Source organism: Oculina patagonica, chromosome 7 (assembly GCF_052425735.1).
Source record: "Oculina patagonica isolate OP01 chromosome 7, crgOcupat, whole genome shotgun sequence".
Lineage (NCBI taxonomy): Eukaryota > Metazoa > Cnidaria > Anthozoa > Scleractinia > Oculinidae > Oculina > Oculina patagonica.
The window spans coordinates 18,440,886-18,461,722 of record NC_135764.1 but is presented as its reverse complement, the minus strand read 5'-3'; the positions used below and the strand labels follow the sequence as shown (position 1 = coordinate 18,461,722).

General features: G+C 38.5%; 3 protein-coding genes and 1 long non-coding RNA gene across 5 annotated transcripts in view; 3 read left to right on the top strand and 1 right to left on the bottom strand.

Annotated features, from left to right (window-relative positions):
• LOC144659742 (uncharacterized) overlaps positions 1-20,837 on the bottom strand; it is a 91,032-nt gene that overhangs the window by 4,234 nt on the left and 65,961 nt on the right. The gene's annotated exons all lie outside the window — the stretch shown is intronic.
• Positions 524-10,006, top strand: LOC144659734 (uncharacterized). Its single transcript, XM_078520234.1, has 5 exons — positions 524-671; positions 3,003-3,153; positions 4,683-7,397; positions 8,373-9,115; positions 9,866-10,006. Exons 1-3 carry the CDS (start codon positions 599-601, stop codon positions 5,992-5,994), a joined length of 1,536 nt encoding a protein of 511 aa, XP_078376360.1. The 5' UTR covers positions 524-598; the 3' UTR covers positions 5,995-7,397; positions 8,373-9,115; positions 9,866-10,006.
• On the top strand, positions 9,856-11,814 carry LOC144659256 (uncharacterized; the record flags this gene model as incomplete). Its single annotated transcript, XM_078519683.1, has 2 exons — positions 9,856-10,384; positions 10,949-11,814. Coding segments are annotated over 2 exons (711 nt in total), but the record flags the coding sequence as incomplete, so codon positions are not given.
• LOC144659739 (uncharacterized) lies at positions 15,361-20,346 on the top strand. The gene is made up of 5 exons (XM_078520240.1): positions 15,361-15,420; positions 15,502-15,599; positions 16,126-16,662; positions 19,166-19,276; positions 19,802-20,346. Exons 2-5 carry the CDS (start codon positions 15,524-15,526, stop codon positions 20,122-20,124), a joined length of 1,047 nt encoding a protein of 348 aa, XP_078376366.1. The 5' UTR covers positions 15,361-15,420; positions 15,502-15,523; the 3' UTR covers positions 20,125-20,346.

Genomic DNA, 20,837 nt, shown 5'->3' with positions numbered 1-20,837 from the left:
CTTTAATGCTCCCTGCTTCTCAAAACCAACCCCCACCTACTAACTCCTCAAGTTTTAAATGCTTTTGTCTGCACGGATTCGCAAGAACAGCACGAGGAAACAAGTAAAAACATGTGTTTCATAAAGGACTTCGACGTTCTTAGCTTCTCTACACTATAATACAAATACAAAAATAAAACAGCCCATATCTTGTTTTCTTCTGTCCTCGTAAAATTCAAGGAGATTTTTAGGTTAAAAAGAAATTTTTAATGGCTTAGACTTGCCTAGAATAAAAAGAAATTCGATGGTGGGTAGTTGAAATGTCATTTTGCCGCCAAACGGCTTTCAGAGCGATATCTACAGAGCAGGTCTTTGAATAACAGGTCACAAGTTAACAGAAGATATGACAGGTATTCTCCGCCTTAGCTTTGATGGACAGGCTTTCCATTGTGGAAAGATAGCAGTTAACCTGTCTTGGTCAGTGTTTCTCAACTTTCTTGCTCTCAATAATAAATGAGTTGCAACCGACTAAGAAGAATAATGTTGTAAATGGCTCTTGATTCATATAGGAAAAACGAAGACTATTAAAATGTGAAGTTGGCTTTACAAGAGAAAATTAATGAGTTTTTACAGCATGAAGGCAGCCGTGTTGAGCTTGATGGTGCTGTGTTTTGCGATAAACCAAGAGTCAGGTAAGCAATGTGGGCAAATCACAATGACAAAATACTCCTCACTATGTTTCATAACACTCGGACAAATAAACATATAATTTTCAAATATTTTGTATTATCCAAGTATGGTTCGGTAAAAGCCCCGTTTGGTGTACAATAATACAGTCAAAGTATATGATCCTCCTAATTCTGTGCCCTTGGGTTAATTGCAGAGGCAACAACGTAATATTTATTGTATTGTTAGTTTTGTTTTGATATATAGTTGGCCATGGTATCACGTCTCTTTCTCAGACATTTATGTTCACCACGATTCAAGATTGTGTTATAAACTGGAACAGTTCTTCTTCTGATTGATGTTTGACAACCACAAAAGAGGAATAATCCGTTTGATATGGATTCTTCGTTTTCCTTACTCTTATAATTAACAAATATAATTCTACCCAAATTTAAAGCCAACAAAATTTAACACGATCGATGAAAAAGGAACAAAGTTTCTCTTATATTTGTTTTGGCAATGCTATCAATTCCTCCTTTCAAAAAACACTTGAGTTTGGGAGAACGAAAAATGCTATGATAGACTGAAACAATTTTTCCCTTGATTGGTGGTTGACATTCGCCACATTATATAGAGGGGCGTTTTCAATTTTAATTATTTCCTTGTAATACTGATTGTTAAATGGAATTTATCTAGATTATATTTTGCAGTGCATCCTGCATCACCAGTGTTTATTTAAACAAAACATGGATTTTCTTCGCAGTTTCATTAGGGACCAGTCCTTATTTATCGCCTGGGGTGGGAGGGGGTGGGGAGTTTGGAGGATTCTGTATTATGAACAATATAAAATATCCGATCCATCGTCTAAGAATGGCTATTGTTTCAGCACCCCCCATGACTGGTACCATTCCAAGTACACTTCCCACCTCCCCCCCCCCCCCCCCCCCCCCGTGTCTCTCATACATGTTTTGTGATATAAATTACTTGCATGTTTTTAACACGTTGCGGCATGCACCACTGAAAAACAATTTATCAGTTACGAACTGCATCGCATCATTGTCATCAGGGAGGCAATTCAAGTTTACTAGCACAACACTTCCACCTTTGTCACTCTCGACAGCACTATCACCGTCTTCTCCCTCTTCCACTAGTAACTTGGCGGGGGGGGGGGAGGGGGTCTCGGAAAAAATATGGGGTTGCTCCAATTTCAAAGGGTTTACAGTATTCTTTCCAGTTACCCATTCATACACCCTATTGACAGAAATGGTACTCTTTCGTGTACCATCGATTGGAGATAATGTACCCCTTTTCACCAACCTACAAAAAGGATACTGCATCTCTTTCCTTCATTTTTTAGTTGAAAACCCTCTTAAAGTACTTTAAACGACACGACGATTCGGTGTGTCTGTTTTAGATGTTTTGAAAGGTCCTTGTTAAAACCTAAATGACAGTTTACCTACACTTCTGTATACTCCAACTTGTGAAATCCCTACCCTTTCATATACCTACAGCCTGAAAAAGGTACCCCTTCTGGGCGGAGACTGGCCGAATAGTGAGTACCCTCCGGCTCCATGACGTTGCTCATATCTTCTCTATACTCTTCCCTATCTTTGCTAGTCCATGTTCTTCTAAATAAATGTCGAGTTCGTTGCCTTATCCTCAATCTCACCGAGGACATTGCTGAAACCAGTGTAGCGATTCTTTCTTCGAGTTGGCTTATCATAAAAAAAAACCCTTTACTCAACAGGGTAGGAAAAAAAAAACAAACTACATTTACTTAAAAGAAAACTGTGTTTTTCATTTATTTTTTCGTATAATTGGTTTGATAAAATTATATTAAATGTAACAGTTACAAATGACACTTGTATGTTTATAAAGTGAGATAACAAAAAAGCTAAACAGGAAATTTCTCTTTTTCTTAACCCCCACCCCTGCTCGCACAGCTCTACCCGAATGAACCCCCCCCCCCCTTCACTCCTCCCAAAATCAAGTAAACCCCCAAATCCTCCCCCACCCCGCCAAGCGATAAACAATGACTACTCACTTGTGTTAAATGCATTTTTAAAACTAAAAGGGCCATATATTATTTTTCCGTGACAATGGAATTGCTATCAAGCTGGCAAAATAGCTGCTGTCATCTTTTACAACAATTAGCTGAATTTATCAGTTCATTTATTTGATAAATACTCCTCCAGATTCTTCTAAGTAGGTCAAGTAATAAGATCAGTGACCTTGAAAAGCATTAATACTTCAACTGTTGTTGAGTATTATTGAACTCGATTTGGGTAAAGTTAACTATAACAGAACGTTTTTACAGATGACATAGACATTAACAACGCTTATTAAACCATCTTCAGAGTGCATTACCATCCAGGGAAGGCAGCCCACCAAAATACTTAATCGATGGAAAAATAACAAACTGATTCCCAAAGTTAGAGCTGTGGAGAAAAGAAGTGAAACAACACGATCGAAAGTGGAGAAAACGCACATGGAGCAAGCGTTTCACAGGTACACACCTTCTATCTAGGTATAGCATGTGCACGATTCGCTTTGTGATCATGGGTAGTGGTCCAGATGGCTAATACCGGGGCAGAAGGCGAACGTATATTTATGACAAACACTTAAATATATCTTGGAATTTCGAGTGTGGGAAAAGCGACGAGATCTATAGACAGAGCGGGGTTTTGTTTCTATTCTTTTTGGTAGTGTTTGCGTAAAAAAAATGTTGAAGGAAATCGCTTACTAGCTGTCATTGTTTCAACGCTTATAAAAATTAAAGAGCGCGAAAAACATTAATAGCTGGTTTGTTATACGCTAAGTCAACACAGATTTTTTGTATCCGTTTTCTTGTAAAAGGGTACTAATTGTAGCGTCCATTTAACGAAGTATACCAGGGATTGTAAAAATGGGAATGGCTGGCTTTCGCTTCCTCCGACATTAACTGACAAGACGCTGAGAAGTTCCTCTTTCCCGGAGTTTAAGGAACGCTTTGACACTAAAACAAATTTTCTTACTTATCATGGTGTCGTATTGTGCATAAAATCTGTAAGAAATGACACAAAAAAAAAAACAATACGTAAAAAACAAAAACTAAGCACCTTTGTTGACAACTTCACAAAAGTTTCTAAGCCCAATAGAATCGCATATGAAAAGCTAGTCAGCGATAAACAAAACAGCCCTACGAAAAGCCAAGAGAAGTGGTGTGTTGACTGCAGTCTAGCTAGAATGCTCAGAAGAAATTAACTGGGAGATGGCTTACAGACTCCCTTTCTGCAGCACAAAAGCTACCAAATTAATAATTTTTCAGTTTAAACTACTTCATAGAAGACTGGCGACAAATGACTTTCTTAAGAAAAAATCGGCTTAAGAGAAAACGATATCTGTACCTTTTGTGGAACTGTGAAAGAGTCCCTTATACATTTATTCTGGACCTGTAGCAAGACTTTTTGTTTCTGGCAGGACTTTATGAAATGGTTGGCTCAAAATCAAATAATGTTGAAATCCAACACACTTGCCCCCGCTATAATCATTGGTCTAAGGTCGGATACCCTTTTCCACACAAAACAATACTTCTACTTTCTTGTGGCCAGGTATTTCATATGGACCTGCAGAACAAAAGAAGTAAACCCCAAAATAGAAGGATTTCCAGGCTTCCCTTCTTCTTTTGGTGCCCATCATAAAACACAGTTTTCACTGGAAAAAGGAAAAGCCATGCATGCCTGAGAATACATTTAATGAGAATACTTTTAAGTGCTATGAACCTTTAATCTTCTATAGCTTATTGAATGCATATATGTAAATTAGATCTTTTATGTGAATATTGATGGTACTTCTGTTTTTTTTTTCTTTTTTTTCCTTTGTAACGTGATGTAAATAAAAGCTGTTAATAAAAAAAACTTCACCTATACCAACACAGTTTACAAAGCACATAGCACATCAATTCTTAAGAACACTTTATCGTTGAACAGTTCATCTTTCTTTTAAAGTTAGTTTTGATTATGATTAAAAAACAACTAAACTAGAATTCATATTTGCAGGAAACATACAGACAGTACACCTTTTAAAGAAAAGAGATCATCTAATTCTTCAAAAGCATTCAGTTGTTGTCAGAATGTCAAGTTTATTTCTCAGCCAGGCACGAGGAAGGATGTTTTAGTAAAAAATCCTCAGAACGTCCACTTTGCTAAGAAAATCATAGTTGGATCCCAGTTTCGAAAACTTTTAAAAGCACTTTATAGAGATCATTCCAGAGATGCTCAAGCTATCAAAAGAAAAATAAGCGATGGACATTTCCAGCTGTCGGGATCAAAAGGAGAGGAGGACGACGAAAAGGTCAGCATATTTAACATAGAAGGCAAATCTGATGCCTCCAAAAACAAAACCATAATCGAACTTCGGGCTGCAATACTCAAGCTTTTGGATAAAGTGGTGAAAAAAGCTAAATCAACACACATTGCTAAGCAAAGAGCAAATAAACAAGACTCTTCCAGTCAGTTGCCCGAAAAAAACAATCAGTTTAGCAAAACTGCCAAAACAGAAATACAAGAAAGTTACAAGGATACTAACCCGCCGTCTTCTTTGGATAAGGATGACGAGGACCTCTCTGCTAAACGTGCAAACTATTTGGATCTTCTTAACTTCATTGCACGCATGAAAAGTACGGAAATCGGACGAGAAGTCGATTCTCACCACACGAATAGAATGCCTAGTTTGAATGGAGGTATGCTGGACGCACGAGATATGATGACGCAAGGTCCGTTCCGCCCAATGTCCCAAATGCCCGACTTAGAAAATACACAGGGTGAAAATGGCAACCTGCCAGGAAATAGCCCGCAAATACAAGAAATGAACCTAGCAGAGCAGAGAAAACTAATTGAAGACCAGATGGAGAATCACCTCCCTCGACTCCAGCTGAAGGCCAAACTACTAGAAAACCAGCAAGACGTACCTCCATTGCAAAACCTTCAAAACGTTCAATTGTCTAATTTTATGCGAGGTCTTCAAAATCCCATCCTTACCCAGCAAGAGGGCGCGATACCATTTGGATTTAGGCGGCAACCTATGTTTCACCAACCGCTTTTTCTTCCTCGTGTAAATCCATATTTACCATTTGTTACACCCCACCCCAGGCCTGGAATGGGGTTTCCATTTTTTCACCCAAGGCGTCCGAAAGTTAGATATCCATTGGACAATGAGAACGAAGATGGCGATGAAGACGATGATGACACTGATGATTATGACAGTGAGAGAGATGAGCCTCCACCGAAACATCAGCTGCGTGACTATGACGACGCTGACAATGACGATGTTGATGAGGAGCACAATGACTCTGAAAATGACGAAAGATAACGCCCCTTATATATAGTAATTCTGGTGTTCAGTGACACATTTATCATAATGCATAATTATTTGTGTTACAAGTGTATATTGAGTTAAGTCTACACTTTGTATCCATTTTAGTAGGCTGATGAAGGATATGTTGGGCGCTTTCCGTTTGTACGCAGAAACCGGTTGTTCCGGTGAAAAATCAAATGGAACGGTTCTTCCCAATTGAAAATTTTCGCAAAAATAGAATACATTCAGAAGTTTTCCTCTTTTCCATTTCTCCCGAAATGACCGAAAAATTTCTGTTCCATTTGGTACAACCAGACTGTTCGTTCACAGAGCAAGGTCAACAACTTAGCAAAAAAACGTTAAAATTAACCCGTTGAATTGATTCAAATTAATCCAATTCCTGTCGAGTGTAAATAGAGAGCCATTCTTTTCAAGCAGCGAGAGGTTTTCCCTCGAACTTTCTCCAAGGCTTCATAAAGACGGAAGATGAAGCAGAAAAGTTTCACCCTCGATCGCCATGTTTTCTCGCGGTGTTATCACAAAGAGAATTTTCAAAAGGAACAGCTTCTTTCCGTTTTGTTTTCGTGATTAATATTACTCTGTTCCATTTGTTGAAAAATTCTCACCGCAAATTTCATGTTTTTTATTGAATGCACTGACTATTGTAATCTTCAATGTATTTTTTTGTAAAAGTCGTTTGTAAGTAGCGTATCGTTTATGCACTGTCTTGTTTTTGTGAAAATGCATAAATTTTAAAAAAAGGGAATGCACCCATTATCATTTCTTCTATCGCTAGAAACAAGAAAAAAAACAATTGAATGAATTGCAATTCCAAAGGAATGAATTGCATTCCAATTCGAAAGCGGCGTTACAATATAATTATCACTTACGTTATTTAAAAGTGATAAGAACACAATGGGCAGATTCAAGATGGCAGTTTTAATAAAGTTGCCAGATGTGTCTAGGATTAAACGCTAATAAGATACACGCTCATTTTGAAAGTCATCATAAATTATCCTTTAAGATAAACGTTCGCCAAACACACATTATTCTGTCAAATGTGAAGAGATACGAGAATGGCCAGTAGCTTAGTCATATGTGAAGCACTTGTTAAACAATACCTGAGCCGTTCAATCCCAAACGTCTCAGTGATCGGTTACTTAGGAATATCCAATGAGAACGCGGGCTCATCATTGAAGACTGGTTCGTCTTTTCTATGGATTTAAAAGGCAATAACTCCTTTCCAGTCCCCTTTGTGTCAACACCTATAATTTTATCAGTTCCGTAAAACAGAGAATTTGATTTATTGAGGTCCTGAGGAAATGTAATGGCAAAATCCTTAAAACGTTTGCTCTTTTTAATAATCCTGACATTTAAAGATGCGAACGGAAGACCGCCAAGGGAAAGAATTAAAGACGGTAAGTTTGTTTAACCGCTGGCATCAGTAAATAAAAAGTGATGCTTCGTTGAAAAAATAGATGAACCTGCCTTGGTTTGGTTTTTTCTCACCAACAAATACTAAATAGGGAAGTTTAAGAAAGGTGTCTTTGGGAACGTGTGTTGTACTTTTCGATCAAAAATCTTTCTTTGTGGCAAAGTATAATAAACAAATTTGGACGCATAATTACTTCTGTTTGTCAACGTTAAATAAGCGTGAAAATTCATATTTTACAGTTATGTCGGTTAAGAAGAGTCTAATATAATCTTAATACTGCAATAAAATAACAGCAAGGGAACTGCCTAACAAAGACTGTTAAAAAATAATGTCCATGTGTTGTCGGCCAACATAACCTGCCATTGTTGTGATTTAGCTATACAGGTTGATTGTGACGATAAACGAAACCAAACAGATAAATTTCGATTCAGCACCAAGGACTAATTTGGAATATTTTGAGGCAATGCAAGTCTTGCTTGATTTGATATGACTATTTCCTTGATTTTCTTGATGACTAGGCTTACACCTGTCATAACCTTTATAAGATTGGTTTAATTCAAAGCCTTTTTCTTTTTTCCACACCGAGACCCCTGAACAGTTTCCCAATGTGGTGTCCGTAAAAAGTGCAATGTTTCGCTCTCGAATACTGTTGTGAGGGACCGACTATAACTTATCTACTGGAAGGAAAGGAATGAAGGATTTCACGGGGGGGGGGGGGAGTAGCTTGATTTGGGGATAAGAGAAAGGGGAGTTATGCTAAATTTAAAGCCATCTTTTTGTGTTATGATGATTGTCGTGCATACCGCAGAGGCATTTGTCAAAGAATAAGAAGTAGAGTTGCAGGTCGGTTACCACCTGAAGCCTCACTCGGAGACATCATAGTAACAGTTGTTGAATTAGTTTGTAACCCTTAAATGAAGGTTTTAAAAGACCTCTTGATCTGCTTCTTTTGTTCTAGAAGCCAAACTAGGCCTCATTAGCGTTCCTATCATGAAAGATGCTCGTGGCGTGCCACACGAGACTACAGCACGCGAAGACCATAAGTCATACTTGACGGGCCCCGCCTACAGAATCCTGAACAAAGACAACAGCTATGACTCAAAGGATCCATTTATCTTCTTTCCATTAATTGCTGTCGAGCACCCACGAGGCTGATACTGGCAATCCACCGCTGCTTTAACAAACATTTTTTAATTGTTACTTTGGAAAATTGTTATTTGGGAGTAAACATATCAATTGCGTTCATTTTTTAAGAAATAAATGTAAAATCCAATTATTAATTTGGAGATCCACAATTAGTTTCGAAATATGTTTTTATTCCTTTAATTTTTCGCGCAAGAAAACCATTAGTGTGATGTCCACTGACGATGCCATTGCGTAATTTATTGTTTTTAAAACGTAAAGGGTCCCGTTTCGTAAACTCCCTTTAAAAGAAGTGTTTAAACCACTGTAGTTTACACTTATTTTGTCAAGTTTTCCCGTTGGCAAGCATAAACAAAGTTTGATCCCTGTAGTGGTGGGTTGGGTTACGTGTCTGTCTCACTCCGTTACTTACAGTTCAGTATTATTTTGAAAGAATGGGACAGTAAAATTAAATTTGCTCTTTGCATATGCCAGCTTGCACGATGTATTTAGCTTTTATGCATGGACTCGCCATCTTTGTTTTCTTTGGCCAGGAGGTGTTTTCTCGACCGGTAACAGGTATGTTTCACACAGTAGTTTTTCAGAGATTTTTTAACATGCTGGCAACTCAGTGTAAAGTAATGCGATTTATCACATCATTTCAATTTCCTCGAGATCGACCTCGGGTAAGAGTCTAATTTTCGGTCGCTTTTGCTAATAAGGGTTATATCGATGGATTAAGGCTGTTCAGCATGGTCTTGCCAAGTAGATTATTCATCCTTGTATGTAAAACGGGCATTTTCATTCGTGTGATGCTCTCTGAAGAACCATTATCTTTCTGAATATAGTTCCATTATCACGTGAATATAATAAGCTTGAATAGAATGATTTTCAAGAGTAATATGACATCACTGTAAAGTCCACTGTCCACCACATAATGTATGAAATGAAAACCGCGGTCGCATAGTCTATTGGCATTTAAACGGTAAAACAAGTTATTAAAATGCGGAAAATGAAAAATAAAAAATCCACAGATGTAGCCGACAAAGCATTATTTTAGAGAATGTCTGAAGTGAAGGCCAAAAGTCTTGTTCCAACACGCGAAGTTTCGGTTAAGTGTGCGGACTAAGTTTACTTTAAAATGTTAGCTATGCATGTTTATCGAAATGTTTGTTGGAGCAGTGTGAAATAAGACAACTACTGAGGTTTGTTTTCTGTGAAACCTTAAAATAATTTCAACGCATGACAATTATTCTAGTTCTTGTTCATAGATACATGAATCATAAATCATAAGCAATGAACTCAATCTTTTATAAATTAATCTGCAAGGGAACCAAAAACTTGGTACTAGGTACCCACTGAATCATCACAGCAGTCTATATCGGCGACAGGAAGTTGTTGCTGTTCCACCAGTAGCGACCTCCATCCTAGAGGGACCCTATCTTCCGCCTGCAAATGCTGAAAACGAATTATTCATTGGACCGCATGGAGTACCAAATCCTCTACACCATGGCTATCCCTTGTTTCCTGGATCTAACCTCTTGCACGCTCATCCTGGCTTTCCGCACGCGGGGATTCACGGCTACTATCCACACCCAGCTTCATACCATCGTACAATACCTTGGGGTCTTCGCCACGGTTATCATACCCACTGGCCCCATATGCAGGCGTCTGGGCCTGTTTTTCTAGCAGATCCAAACGACGGGATGTATCAGGAGCCTGTCACAGGGACTCTTATTCCACGACCAATAATACCTCCGCAATATCCGGGGTTTATGAGCCATGCGGCTGATGTACATGGGTATTATAACTCGGGGCCAGCGTTCCTTGGAGGACATGGAGTTTATCGTAAGAATAAATCAAAAAATGTCAATCTCTTACTCTTTAAGTGGCATTGTTTTCTCTACAACATTTTTGTTTACGATGATAAGATTCGAAATTGGTATACGCCTTGCTTACTGGAAAATGAAAGTTTCAAAGCTGATTCCAATAGAGTGTCAGACAAACGCCATTATTTCAAAATGGGAGAGAACACAATTCTGCTACGAGTTGATTGTATTGTGAACAAAATCATGTGATTGCCAAACTGTCCTAATAACAATTATATTATATATAACCAGTTTTTGCAGAGAATCAGGCTTTAAGAAAAAATACGATAATCAGACAATTATATTCGCTGCGAGAACAACTCGTAAATCCGGAACATCGAGCTGCTTACAAGTCAGAGGCCATGCAGGAAATCATGGTGCATATAATGAATACAAATTCAAAAGTTATGATTGACGAAAACGTGCATTGCGACAGCTGTTCTTGTGTTACATCATTTCCTTGATTGAAGTACACTTTGATAATTTTCCGGCAGAATGAGTAGGTACATAAAAATGCTTACTGATTTGCTTTACTTTTCTACAGCCATTGATACTACCATGGTAGAAGATCAGATTTTGGATAACACAGGAAACTTACACAGCTCTCCAATGGAAGATGTCGCTGAAAGAATGGAGGAAATAAGAAAAGAAACGGAGCTTGAAAGACAGAAACTTATAAAAGCTATGAAATCTAAATCCACGTCAAAGAAAGTTACAAAACCTTAAACGCCAAAAAGTTTAGTTTCGCTCTAACGAGACGGAATCGTTCAATTTCATTTTATCTTCCACTATTTATTTAACACCAACTGACGTTCTGCTGACTTCGGTTTCTGTATCGCCAAATGATTTGGGGTATTGCTACACCCCTTGATAGGATGTTAAACATTGCAAGATATCCCAGAACTCTCGTCAACTGCTGGGAGAAGAGGGCAGTATGTTTTTAAACGTTTGCAAAAGAACACAGCACAAAAGGACCCTGGCCAGGGGCTGAGCTGTTTCTGCGGAGTTAAGATACCATGTAGAATTCGCCCTAATAAAATTTGCAGCGTATAACAAAATATTACCGTTACGTATACAACACTTGCGAAAATAGTTTTAGGGCTAAATGATCATTCCTATTCTCCTTAAAAGAAGCAAGCATGGTCTGCTACGCTGTATACGTTGCCAAACTATTCAGAACCTCATTAGCTTGCTGTTTTAATTTCACAACAGTAACCGCATTGCCTGCATGTATCGTAGTATATCGAATCGTAGTTTACAGTAGTACATGTAGCAGCTACAAAACTTTGAAATCAGTTTCCAAGCTGTATTATTAATGAAGGGTCCATAAAATCATTTTACGCTTGCCATACAAAAGAAAATATTTTTAAATACTTAGTTATTACAGATTGATCAAATTTTAATCTGCCCTTCGTTGATTATTATTACTAATGAAGGTATCTATTCTCGTACCTCGAGTCTTCGTCCCTTCTGCGCAGGCTCTGGTCAAAGGGAATGAAGACCCTGGGAACGAGGATGTGAAAGTATCATTCTACGCAGTTTTTTTTTCGATTTTTTTGCTTGTTTACAAGCAAAATGAAGGAGAATAGCAGTTAAGTGGGGGTAAATGTGGAACCACATTCTTGTTAACTCTCAAGGGACTGTTTTAATTTCTCAAGGGATTACTTTCCGCTGTGGGTGATCACTTGCCATCTCGTGAAAAAAACGTGACTTGTCACATTTACAAACGTTATATAACAATTTTAAAAGTGACATGTCAGTTTTCTTATCTCAACGCACGTGTGTCTGAAAGGCGATCTATAAAAAGCGTCGCAAAAACAATGGATTGCGCAACTAACGGTAAGACACGAATAAATAATCACTAGCACTTACATCGTTTAAAAATTACAAACGTCAAAAATAAGCCACACCAAAAAAACTCGCTCTTTTCAAAGATATTATTAAAGTTAAAACAAATGCAAGAGATGGGGGCTTCTTTTAGCTTAGGAGCGGTTAAAAATTAGGCCAAATTTGGTTGCTACTTGCAAGCGCCATTCTATTTCGTCATCAGCCTAGGTCGTTAGGGGCGTGACCTCGCGTTGACAGCAATGTTGCATGAATCGGCTTTACAACATGCGATCGTATCTACGCAGTTCGAGTGGAATTTCAGTCAAAGACAGCAAAATTCTTTCGTATTTCATCTTCAAATATAATTCGAAAGCATTCACTGTATATATGGCTTTTGTTTAATCCTTCTTAAGCCCACGAAGAAGCTGTCTTGATATCCGACCCTCGCAGAGCCCAGACAAAACGCAGCATGACTGTATCGATTTGTTTACGCTGCAATTATATGCGCAATGTTTTCTCTGACAGTAGTCGTGAATATCCGTACTTTTTCGTACTTTTTCGTGAAGCAATCGTAACGATACGGCCTTGAACACATTGAACAGCGGTCTACCTATAACAATTCAAATATGGCGTCACAAAAACAAAGCATCGAACGCATATTTTGCTGTTTCATTTGCTAATTTCGCTGCCGTAATCGACTGCCTCGAAAGGTCCTTGCAATTTTAAAGTATAGAATTGTCCGATCTCGGTGAAATTTGCACTGTTTATTTGTGTAATTTTGAGGAATATGTGTATAAATACCCGGCGCGGACGAGCCATTTTTGACAAAATTATATGGCTGCATTTCCTCCGCGAAGATAGGAAATTGTTAAACTAAACTACAAAGCAACTGTAATGATAAGTTCGAAGAACAATGCACAGGATAAACCTTCGACTCATACTTCATGCAAAAAAGTCGGTATCTCGTAGAGACTTTGATTAGATATGTTCAACGGTTTAGTGCTGCCGTTATTCAGTTATGGTTGGTTTATAATGGTTCTTATCATAAGTTCGTTTATAGCAATTAGTCGGCGCTAAAAGTAGCAACGCTTCAACGTAAGATACCTTAAAAAAGTACAACAATAAAGAAAACTGTGGACATTTGAAAACAAACTCCCTTATTATAGTATTTAACACACCGTGATTCTTAATTTCCAAAAGGTGGAACAATCATCCCTATCTGGGCGATAAATTATGGAAGCATTTAAGATCAATCACCACGCGTTCCAGTGGGTCAACAAAAACATTGCATATTTAGTAGGAAACAATAGAGAGTTTTTCCACCCGTCTTTTACGTCGAAGAGAAAGTGTTAAATACGGCATTCAACCCTCCTAAGTAGTGGTATAGTTATGTCGACAGAACATCTCACTGAATTCCACTCCCACCTTAAGAGAAGTATTGGGAACAAGCAAAGTCCGTAAAGAATGAGACCTCTGAGGAGGATTTGAGGAAGAATACTCGACAAAATAAGGAGCGGATAGCAAACCATGTAGTACCGAAAGAAGAGGAGCGAAGGAAAGGAAAAGCGGCTGTGACCGATAGTAAGACCAGATCGAGCAAGAAAACGGCTCAACACGGGCTTAACACAGCGAATTGAGACTATATTGAGGGCAAAACACGAGAGGCAAAGGAAGCTGCACGTCAGCAGAATTTGACGTAGCTCTAGTTTATTTTATGCTAAGTATTTAATCTAAGAGAAAAACTTGTTTCTCTTAGATTAGCTCTAATTTATCGCTCGAAAGCTTACAGTATCACACCGCACAACGGATCAGCCTGTCAAAGACAAGGATGGTAAAGTTCTCACGAAATTGATAAGAAAAAGATAAAAAAACTAGCCCGATGGAAAGAATACTTTCAGAATCCCCTGAATTGACCTCCACCAACGTCACCAATTTATACTTTACACATTACTCCTGCCGAAATGTCCTTACATATCAACATAAACTGCTAAAAAGAAGTATAATCCTTGAACGAGCGAAAATAGAAGTGGATAAGGTTGTATGACAGGAAAAGACCTGAAAGACATTAAAACGCACAAATCACAAAATTGCGGACCTTTGCTAAGTGATGTCTTCCAAGTGAAAACGTAAGAAAAGAGAAGCAGTATTCCTTATGTAGTTATATGAAAGGCGTGTCATTTTCCATCGAAGGTATACGAAAGGGTTACCTTTTTGTCAAAAATAGTGTATGAAAGGGCAAGGGCTTGGGTCGGGGCGGGGGAGGTTGTCCCCCCACCCCCTCACAGTAAGCAGCCTCCTACGCATCCAGTGGCCAGAGAATATCTCCAATAAAGACTTGTGTAAGAAAACGGGGCAAGATCGAATGCACTTGCAAATCCGAAAACGTATATTCCAGTAAATGTGCCTGGATGGCCATATGCTGAGAAAAGAACCATCCAGCATTGTCCACCAGACCCTCCGCTGGAGTGGGCAAGACAAAAAGAACCAGGAAAGACGACACACCGCGTGGAGAAGACCCACAGTAGCAGAAATCCAGTGGCTGGGCTTGTCCTGGAGCCAGTCAGATAAGAACGAGACACAGAGAAAAGACAGACAGAAAAGTACGTTTGACGGGGAATGCGTTCCCCCCTGAGTTGAAGCGTTTAGGAAAGAAAGAGAAAGTTCTTCTGATTTGTTGATTCCAAATTTAAGGACCGTAAAATCATAATGTTTTCATTAGTTTAGCCTTTTATCCACTACGTTTACTGTTCTAAATCACTAAAATATAGCTTGTTAAGTTTAAGAGCAAAGACATTCTTGCTTTAACTCGATTTCTGTCGACCCAACGTGCAGAAAAATAGGTTTAGATCTAGTTTAGATGATGAACGAAAACAAATGAGTAGTGTTCCTCCACTACTTTTTTGTCTTATCTTTAAACTCGTAATAAACTTAAAAGTACTGCAACTGAGAAAATTAGCCGAAAGTACGTATCTTAAGTGTTTCTGTCAAGGCCGGCAGACTGGGTATAATCATAACATGAGTCCCTATTAATTGAGAAAATGATCAACAACAGTCTCTGACGTTCAAGCTACGGAATGTTTAGTTTTATCTGTCACCTGTAAAATTTGGTAGCAACCATAACTGTTTTGAATTTCAAAGAAAAACAATCACACGCTCCGAAAAAATAACTGTTGGACTCACTGAAATTCCGTAAGTAATAACACCTTGTAAGGTCTCATTTTCTTTACATCTCGTTGATGTAACGATATACTGAGACCAGTTTCATTCTAGGAAACGAGCGTGAACAAGAAACATGAAGGAGAAAGTTTTAATATACTTCACCTTGCTTGTTCTTACTTCAACAATGGTTCAACCAAAGCGAACAATAGGTAAGTCTTCTTTCCCAAGATTTCATCGCTTTACTATTGCTTTTATATTGGTCTTTTACAGATTTTTCGATGAATCTCGTTTCTTCAATGCTTATTGTTCGTCATGCTTTTACATTTAAAAAAAAAATAACCTATGGAATAGCCCGAACTTTTACCGAATTGTACGAGCAATTTAAACTGTTGTCCTTTTGTGTAATTTGTTAATTGAAAAATTAAAATGCTGAAAATGCCTATACGCCAGAACTCTATGTATAATTATACATCATGCGGATCAATTCTCTAGGAAAGTTTGAGATAAAGTTGAGTTTTAATAAGCGACTTTTTTTCGAGTAAGCGAAAACGTTGTCTGGTCGCTGTTTATTCGTGCAGGCAACTTATTTTGTTTTGCAAATGACATGTATATTTTCAAGCGAACAACCGATCGATTAATCATACGTAACTACTTAAAGGTTTAAATTTAGGAGCATCGACATTGTGAACTCCTTGATACGTTTTCCTTTGTTTGTTTTTTTTTGTTTGTTTACAGAAAAGCGTGGTCATCAGACCAAGAGACACAGAATTATTCACAAGCCGATCAAACCTAATCTGATTTCTAGACACAAAAAACACGACATCTTTACACTAGCAGCTCCACCGAGCATCAGTTCGTTGCTTCCCTCGGCGAGCCACATGACCTTGATGCCTAATGGTGTGCCAACTGCAGCTGGCGAGTACATCCATCACTTAATGCATCGTCATCCGCTCAACATCCCGGTTTATCATGGATATCATCCACACGGTGTCTACCCAGTTCATTTACCACAACATTATGGACCGCTTGGCCCATTTGGTCACCATATGTTCTACAGACACGGTCAGTGGAGACACGGTTTAGGATACGGTGGAAGCTATCCCTTTGCACATGGCTTTGCACGTGGTCCATGGTACAGCTCGCTAAGACACGGCTTTGGTTATGGTTATCCTGGCCGTTTTAGGTATGGACTGCATTTTGGACATGTTCCAGCTGGTTATGGATTTCGTCATGGTTATGGGCACGGATATCATGGATACGGTCATGTTAATAGTAAGTTACTACTGGTATATTAGTCGAGAAAGGAGCTGGTTGAAAACAACTTTTCTATAATACTATTTTCAGCTCCCACGTACCTATATGTAATGTCAGTGCACGTAAGAATCTATACATGGTTCGTACAACTTCAGACAAACAAAATTCAAGGACTTTTCAAGGACAAAAACTTGTTTTCAAGGACTGAGTCAAAAGTCTCTGATTTCTCCGCCCTCTTTTTCATTTCTTAAACACTCAACTAAGGGCCAAATCGCACTAGCAGACAAATTTTGTAACAATTGGTAGATTTCATCATTAACGTGTCACTTGTTACAGAAAACAAGTGCGAATGCGTTTTTTGAGACCTAGAACTTGTCCAACATTTCAGGAAAACAAAGAAGCAGTTGTCTTATGATTGGTCCGCGTTGCACGCGCGATACATTTTGTCAAACAATTGCAAAAACAAGAACGAACGACTTGTTGGACAAGGGTAAATTTTGTCAAAACGGACAAATCATCAAAGGGGCCGTTGTCCTGCCTCAAGGTAGGACAATTCATGACAAGTCACATTCCCATACCCCGTAATGCCAGATAACAATATGTTGTTGATTGGCTATTGTGTTTGGTCCAAATTGCACCGAAAAACAACACGCACTCAAAAATTGTTGGGTGTAGTATGCACCGTGATGTGGCTCTCACTATCATAATCCAGCCGCAAAATCTTTTCGCGAGAGGCAAAGCATATTTATAAGTGAAGTGTTTTGGCCAAATGTAAGAATAAGAAAAGAAAAAGTTATCTTGAGACGACTCATTATTCTACTGCATGAGAACACGCGTACTTTAAACATGTTAAATGCGAATTATTTTACCGCGTTGTACTGCATATTTGATGTTTGCCAAAGACGGCCGTGCTGAGAAATGTACAGGGATGCCAGAAGCACGTGCAGAGCTATTGTACTAATAATTACACCTTTTGTTTTCTTCAAAATGTCTCTGACTTGTCGCGACAATTTTGTTTTTGTCAAAAATGTTATGACATTTAAAACTTGTCCGATAGTGCGATTCGGCCCTAAGTCATCTACAACTTTTAAATAGTTCAGGCTTGGTTGAGGAGATCATCGTGATGGCATTTAACTTTTTTTAAAACGACAACAGTGTTCCTTTTATATTTCTTGCCTTTCATGTAAGACTTCAAAGTGCTTTCTCCCATGCGTTCGATGTCGATCACTTTGTTGCAAACACAACACAAAGCCTTGTGCTTGTCGCCTTTAAATTCTTTAACCCAGCTGAACTTTTCATCACTTTTAAACCATTTACGATTGAATACACATTTGCCCATAGCTAACTTGAATTGCAAACGAAGGAATTCAAAACAACGCTACATGTTTACTCACTATCGGCCATGTTGCCCCTTCCAACAAAACTACATGGTGGACAACCCCACATCAGAGGCCTGGTGCAAGCCTTGGTGCATGAAATAAAAGCAAAGATCTAAATCATGCTTCATGTAGGGGTTCGCGTTTTACACCCACATTTTCGCAAGTTATTTCGCATTTTAGAAGTCGTTCATGAACAAATTTTTCTTACCAAAATCATTTAATTTATCAGAAAAGTAAAAGGGCGTGCAAGAAATCCTAAATTTCAAGGACTTTTCAAGACCTACTGAAAAAATCAAGTACTTTTCATGGACTTAACCAAATTCAAGGACTTTTCAAGACGACTGCTAAAATTCAAGACCTTTTCAAGATTGTACGAACCATGTCTATAATAATATGCCATGACTTTCCTTGAGAGAGTTCCTGTACTGTTCTTTCTTTTGAGAGTTCTTTCACTAACTGTAATCTGAGGACAACACAGTAATTTGTTTTAGTATATACCACACAGATGAATAGTGCTTTTCGCGCGCGCTGATTGGTTAACTCGGAGGTGATAAGCAAAGTACTATTCACCTCCGAACAACTAAAGAGAACAAACTGCATTCGCGCGTCGCTTTGTTTACCGAAAGTGATGTTTTGGTCCGGTAGTTATTCAACTTGTGTGGTATATACTAAAACCATTATTCACCTCAGTGTCGGTGAATAATTGTTAAATATAGCTGAAATTTTCTACCCAACAGGGCGCGCTCTCATTGGCTACTTCGAAGTTACATGGCATCTAACAGTAAAACTGTTTCCCGCCAGAAATCTCTGAGCGGGCAACATTGTAAAATCTGTGACGTCAGAGGGTGACAGTGCACTGTTGCCCGCGAATGTTAAGTTGAGCGACGACCGCCATTTTTCTAAGTCTTCGTTGAGCCATATAACAAATCACTTAATGACTGGTTTCTCGGGAAACCAGTCATTAAGTGTTTTAAAAATGTGCTACTTTGGTAACAAATCAGTACACCCATTTACTGTTATGCTAATATATTATAACTGATGTCAGCTACTTTCTTCAATAAAATGTTTCCAAGAGAGCGGTTTTTCAATCACATCTAAAGTATGAAAATTAACAAGTTATTACTCTGAACATTTTTTTGAAGGAAACTGGTTTCATCCGCTGAGGGGCTGGTACCCATATTCCTTTGATCACAGCGTGGATTTACGTGGCGACAGTGGACCGGACACAATGTTTGTTGAAAGAAGTTCCATACGTAAGTATGCTTTTACTTTTTTAAGATAGATACGCAATCCAAAAACAAAAAACAGTATAAGCAACGTTTCACAAATCAGTTGTACACTATTTGAGTTACACATGTTTTAAACATGTTTTAGCCTTCGTGTTAGCAGTCTATCAGCTAGTACGAGAAATATGTCCAATGCAATTTTGACGGTATACACGATGCAGAGTTAATTGACTGTGATAGTGACTTCCTATACAATTAAGATAACAATATTATGGGTTTCCACCACAGTGTCGACTTTGAATTAATTATGAGCTAGGAAGAAAAATAGTATTACCACGATGCTCAAAATACCCGGACAATATACATTGTAAAAAAATACACTAGGACAACATTCAAGTTTGTAGCTACATTTTTTTATGCACGTAAAGAGCTTGAAATAGCATACGGGCAATTTCAAATGTGCTCTTTTTAAAATGCATGTGAATCAAATATCGATCCAACCATCACAGTAAACAGGAAACCAAGCTCACACATATTTTGATTCTATTTCAGCAGCTGCTTCCAAGGGTTCTTCGCTTGGAAATCAGATTAATCCTCGTCGCTTACTCAAAACCCGGCACAAGTCAATATTAAGGAAGCGAGTACGCTTACACTTTCCAGTCAGTCTCTCTCAATCGTTTCGACGTTTTCCGTTAAGGCGCAATACTATTCCAGTAGGCTTTCGTATTCAACGTTTCAAGATAAGTCTGTCTCCGTTAAGGAGAATATTAAAGCGTTCCAGGGTTTACAAAAAGATTATAACGTCTCGATTACATAAAGCGAGAGGTAAAGTTGGAAGATCTCAGCGTGCTGGTGACAGCATGACAACAAAATAAATACCATAATCGAACAAAATTAGCTCAGAGGTTAACGGAAACGGCTCTAACAAATGTAAGCAGTTACCTTTACTATATGTCCAAACATGTGAATCCAGAAGTGCATTAAGACTGGTCTCACGGAGGTAACCGCTAAATAGTCCGTTATTTGTGATGTAATGTTTTACCAGGTTTGTGTATTACTTGTCCTGTGATTGATAACAATAAAGACGTAAAAACCGATGCACGTATGGTGAATTTGATTCGTTCGGAGTCCTGCGGGAAATACTCTTTTTCTTTTGCCAGTGTATCATATTAACCTTAATAAAAATTAATCCTCACTCTCTGTGCATCCAAGGCATTATGTTGAGACAACTTTATTCTTAAACTGTCCCTACCCCTCCCGATGTAGGGCTTGGAAAGAGAAGACAGGGACGCCGCCATTGCCCCCACTTCTTAGGAATATGTAAAGAAAGTAAAAATTAAGGGAAGAAAAAGAAAAAAAACACGACAGGAGAAGCAATGAGGGAGAAAAGTATTTCCCATTTACTGATTACACTCAATTTAATTAAAAAAAGGTCTAAAATCGGGTGCTTAGCTCAGCTCACTCAGTCCTCTTCGTGCCCTTGGGCACATAAGGCCGTTACCAGATTCCGCCACTGCTGCCTGTTCTTTGCATTCTTTCTCAGCTCTCCCCAGCTGAGTCCGCTTTCCCGCATCTCTTTTTCAACTGT

Bases quoted from the DNA above. Each gene is read 5' to 3' on its own strand.
- LOC144659734 (XM_078520234.1), top strand. From the start codon at position 599: ATGAGTTTTTACAGCATGAAGGCAGCCGTGTTGAGCTTGATGGTGCTG. The intron at 672-3,002 runs GTAAGCAATGTG...AACCATCTTCAG, and splicing joins TGCGATAAACCAAGAGTCAG to AGTGCATTACCATCCAGGGA. The intron at 3,154-4,682 runs GTACACACCTTC...TCATATTTGCAG, and splicing joins ATGGAGCAAGCGTTTCACAG to GAAACATACAGACAGTACAC.
- LOC144659739 (XM_078520240.1), top strand. From the start codon at position 15,524: ATGAAGGAGAAAGTTTTAATATACTTCACCTTGCTTGTTCTTACTTCA. The intron at 16,663-19,165 runs GTAAGTTACTAC...ATTTTTTTGAAG, and splicing joins TGGATACGGTCATGTTAATA to GAAACTGGTTTCATCCGCTG. The intron at 19,277-19,801 runs GTAAGTATGCTT...ATTCTATTTCAG, and splicing joins TGTTGAAAGAAGTTCCATAC to CAGCTGCTTCCAAGGGTTCT.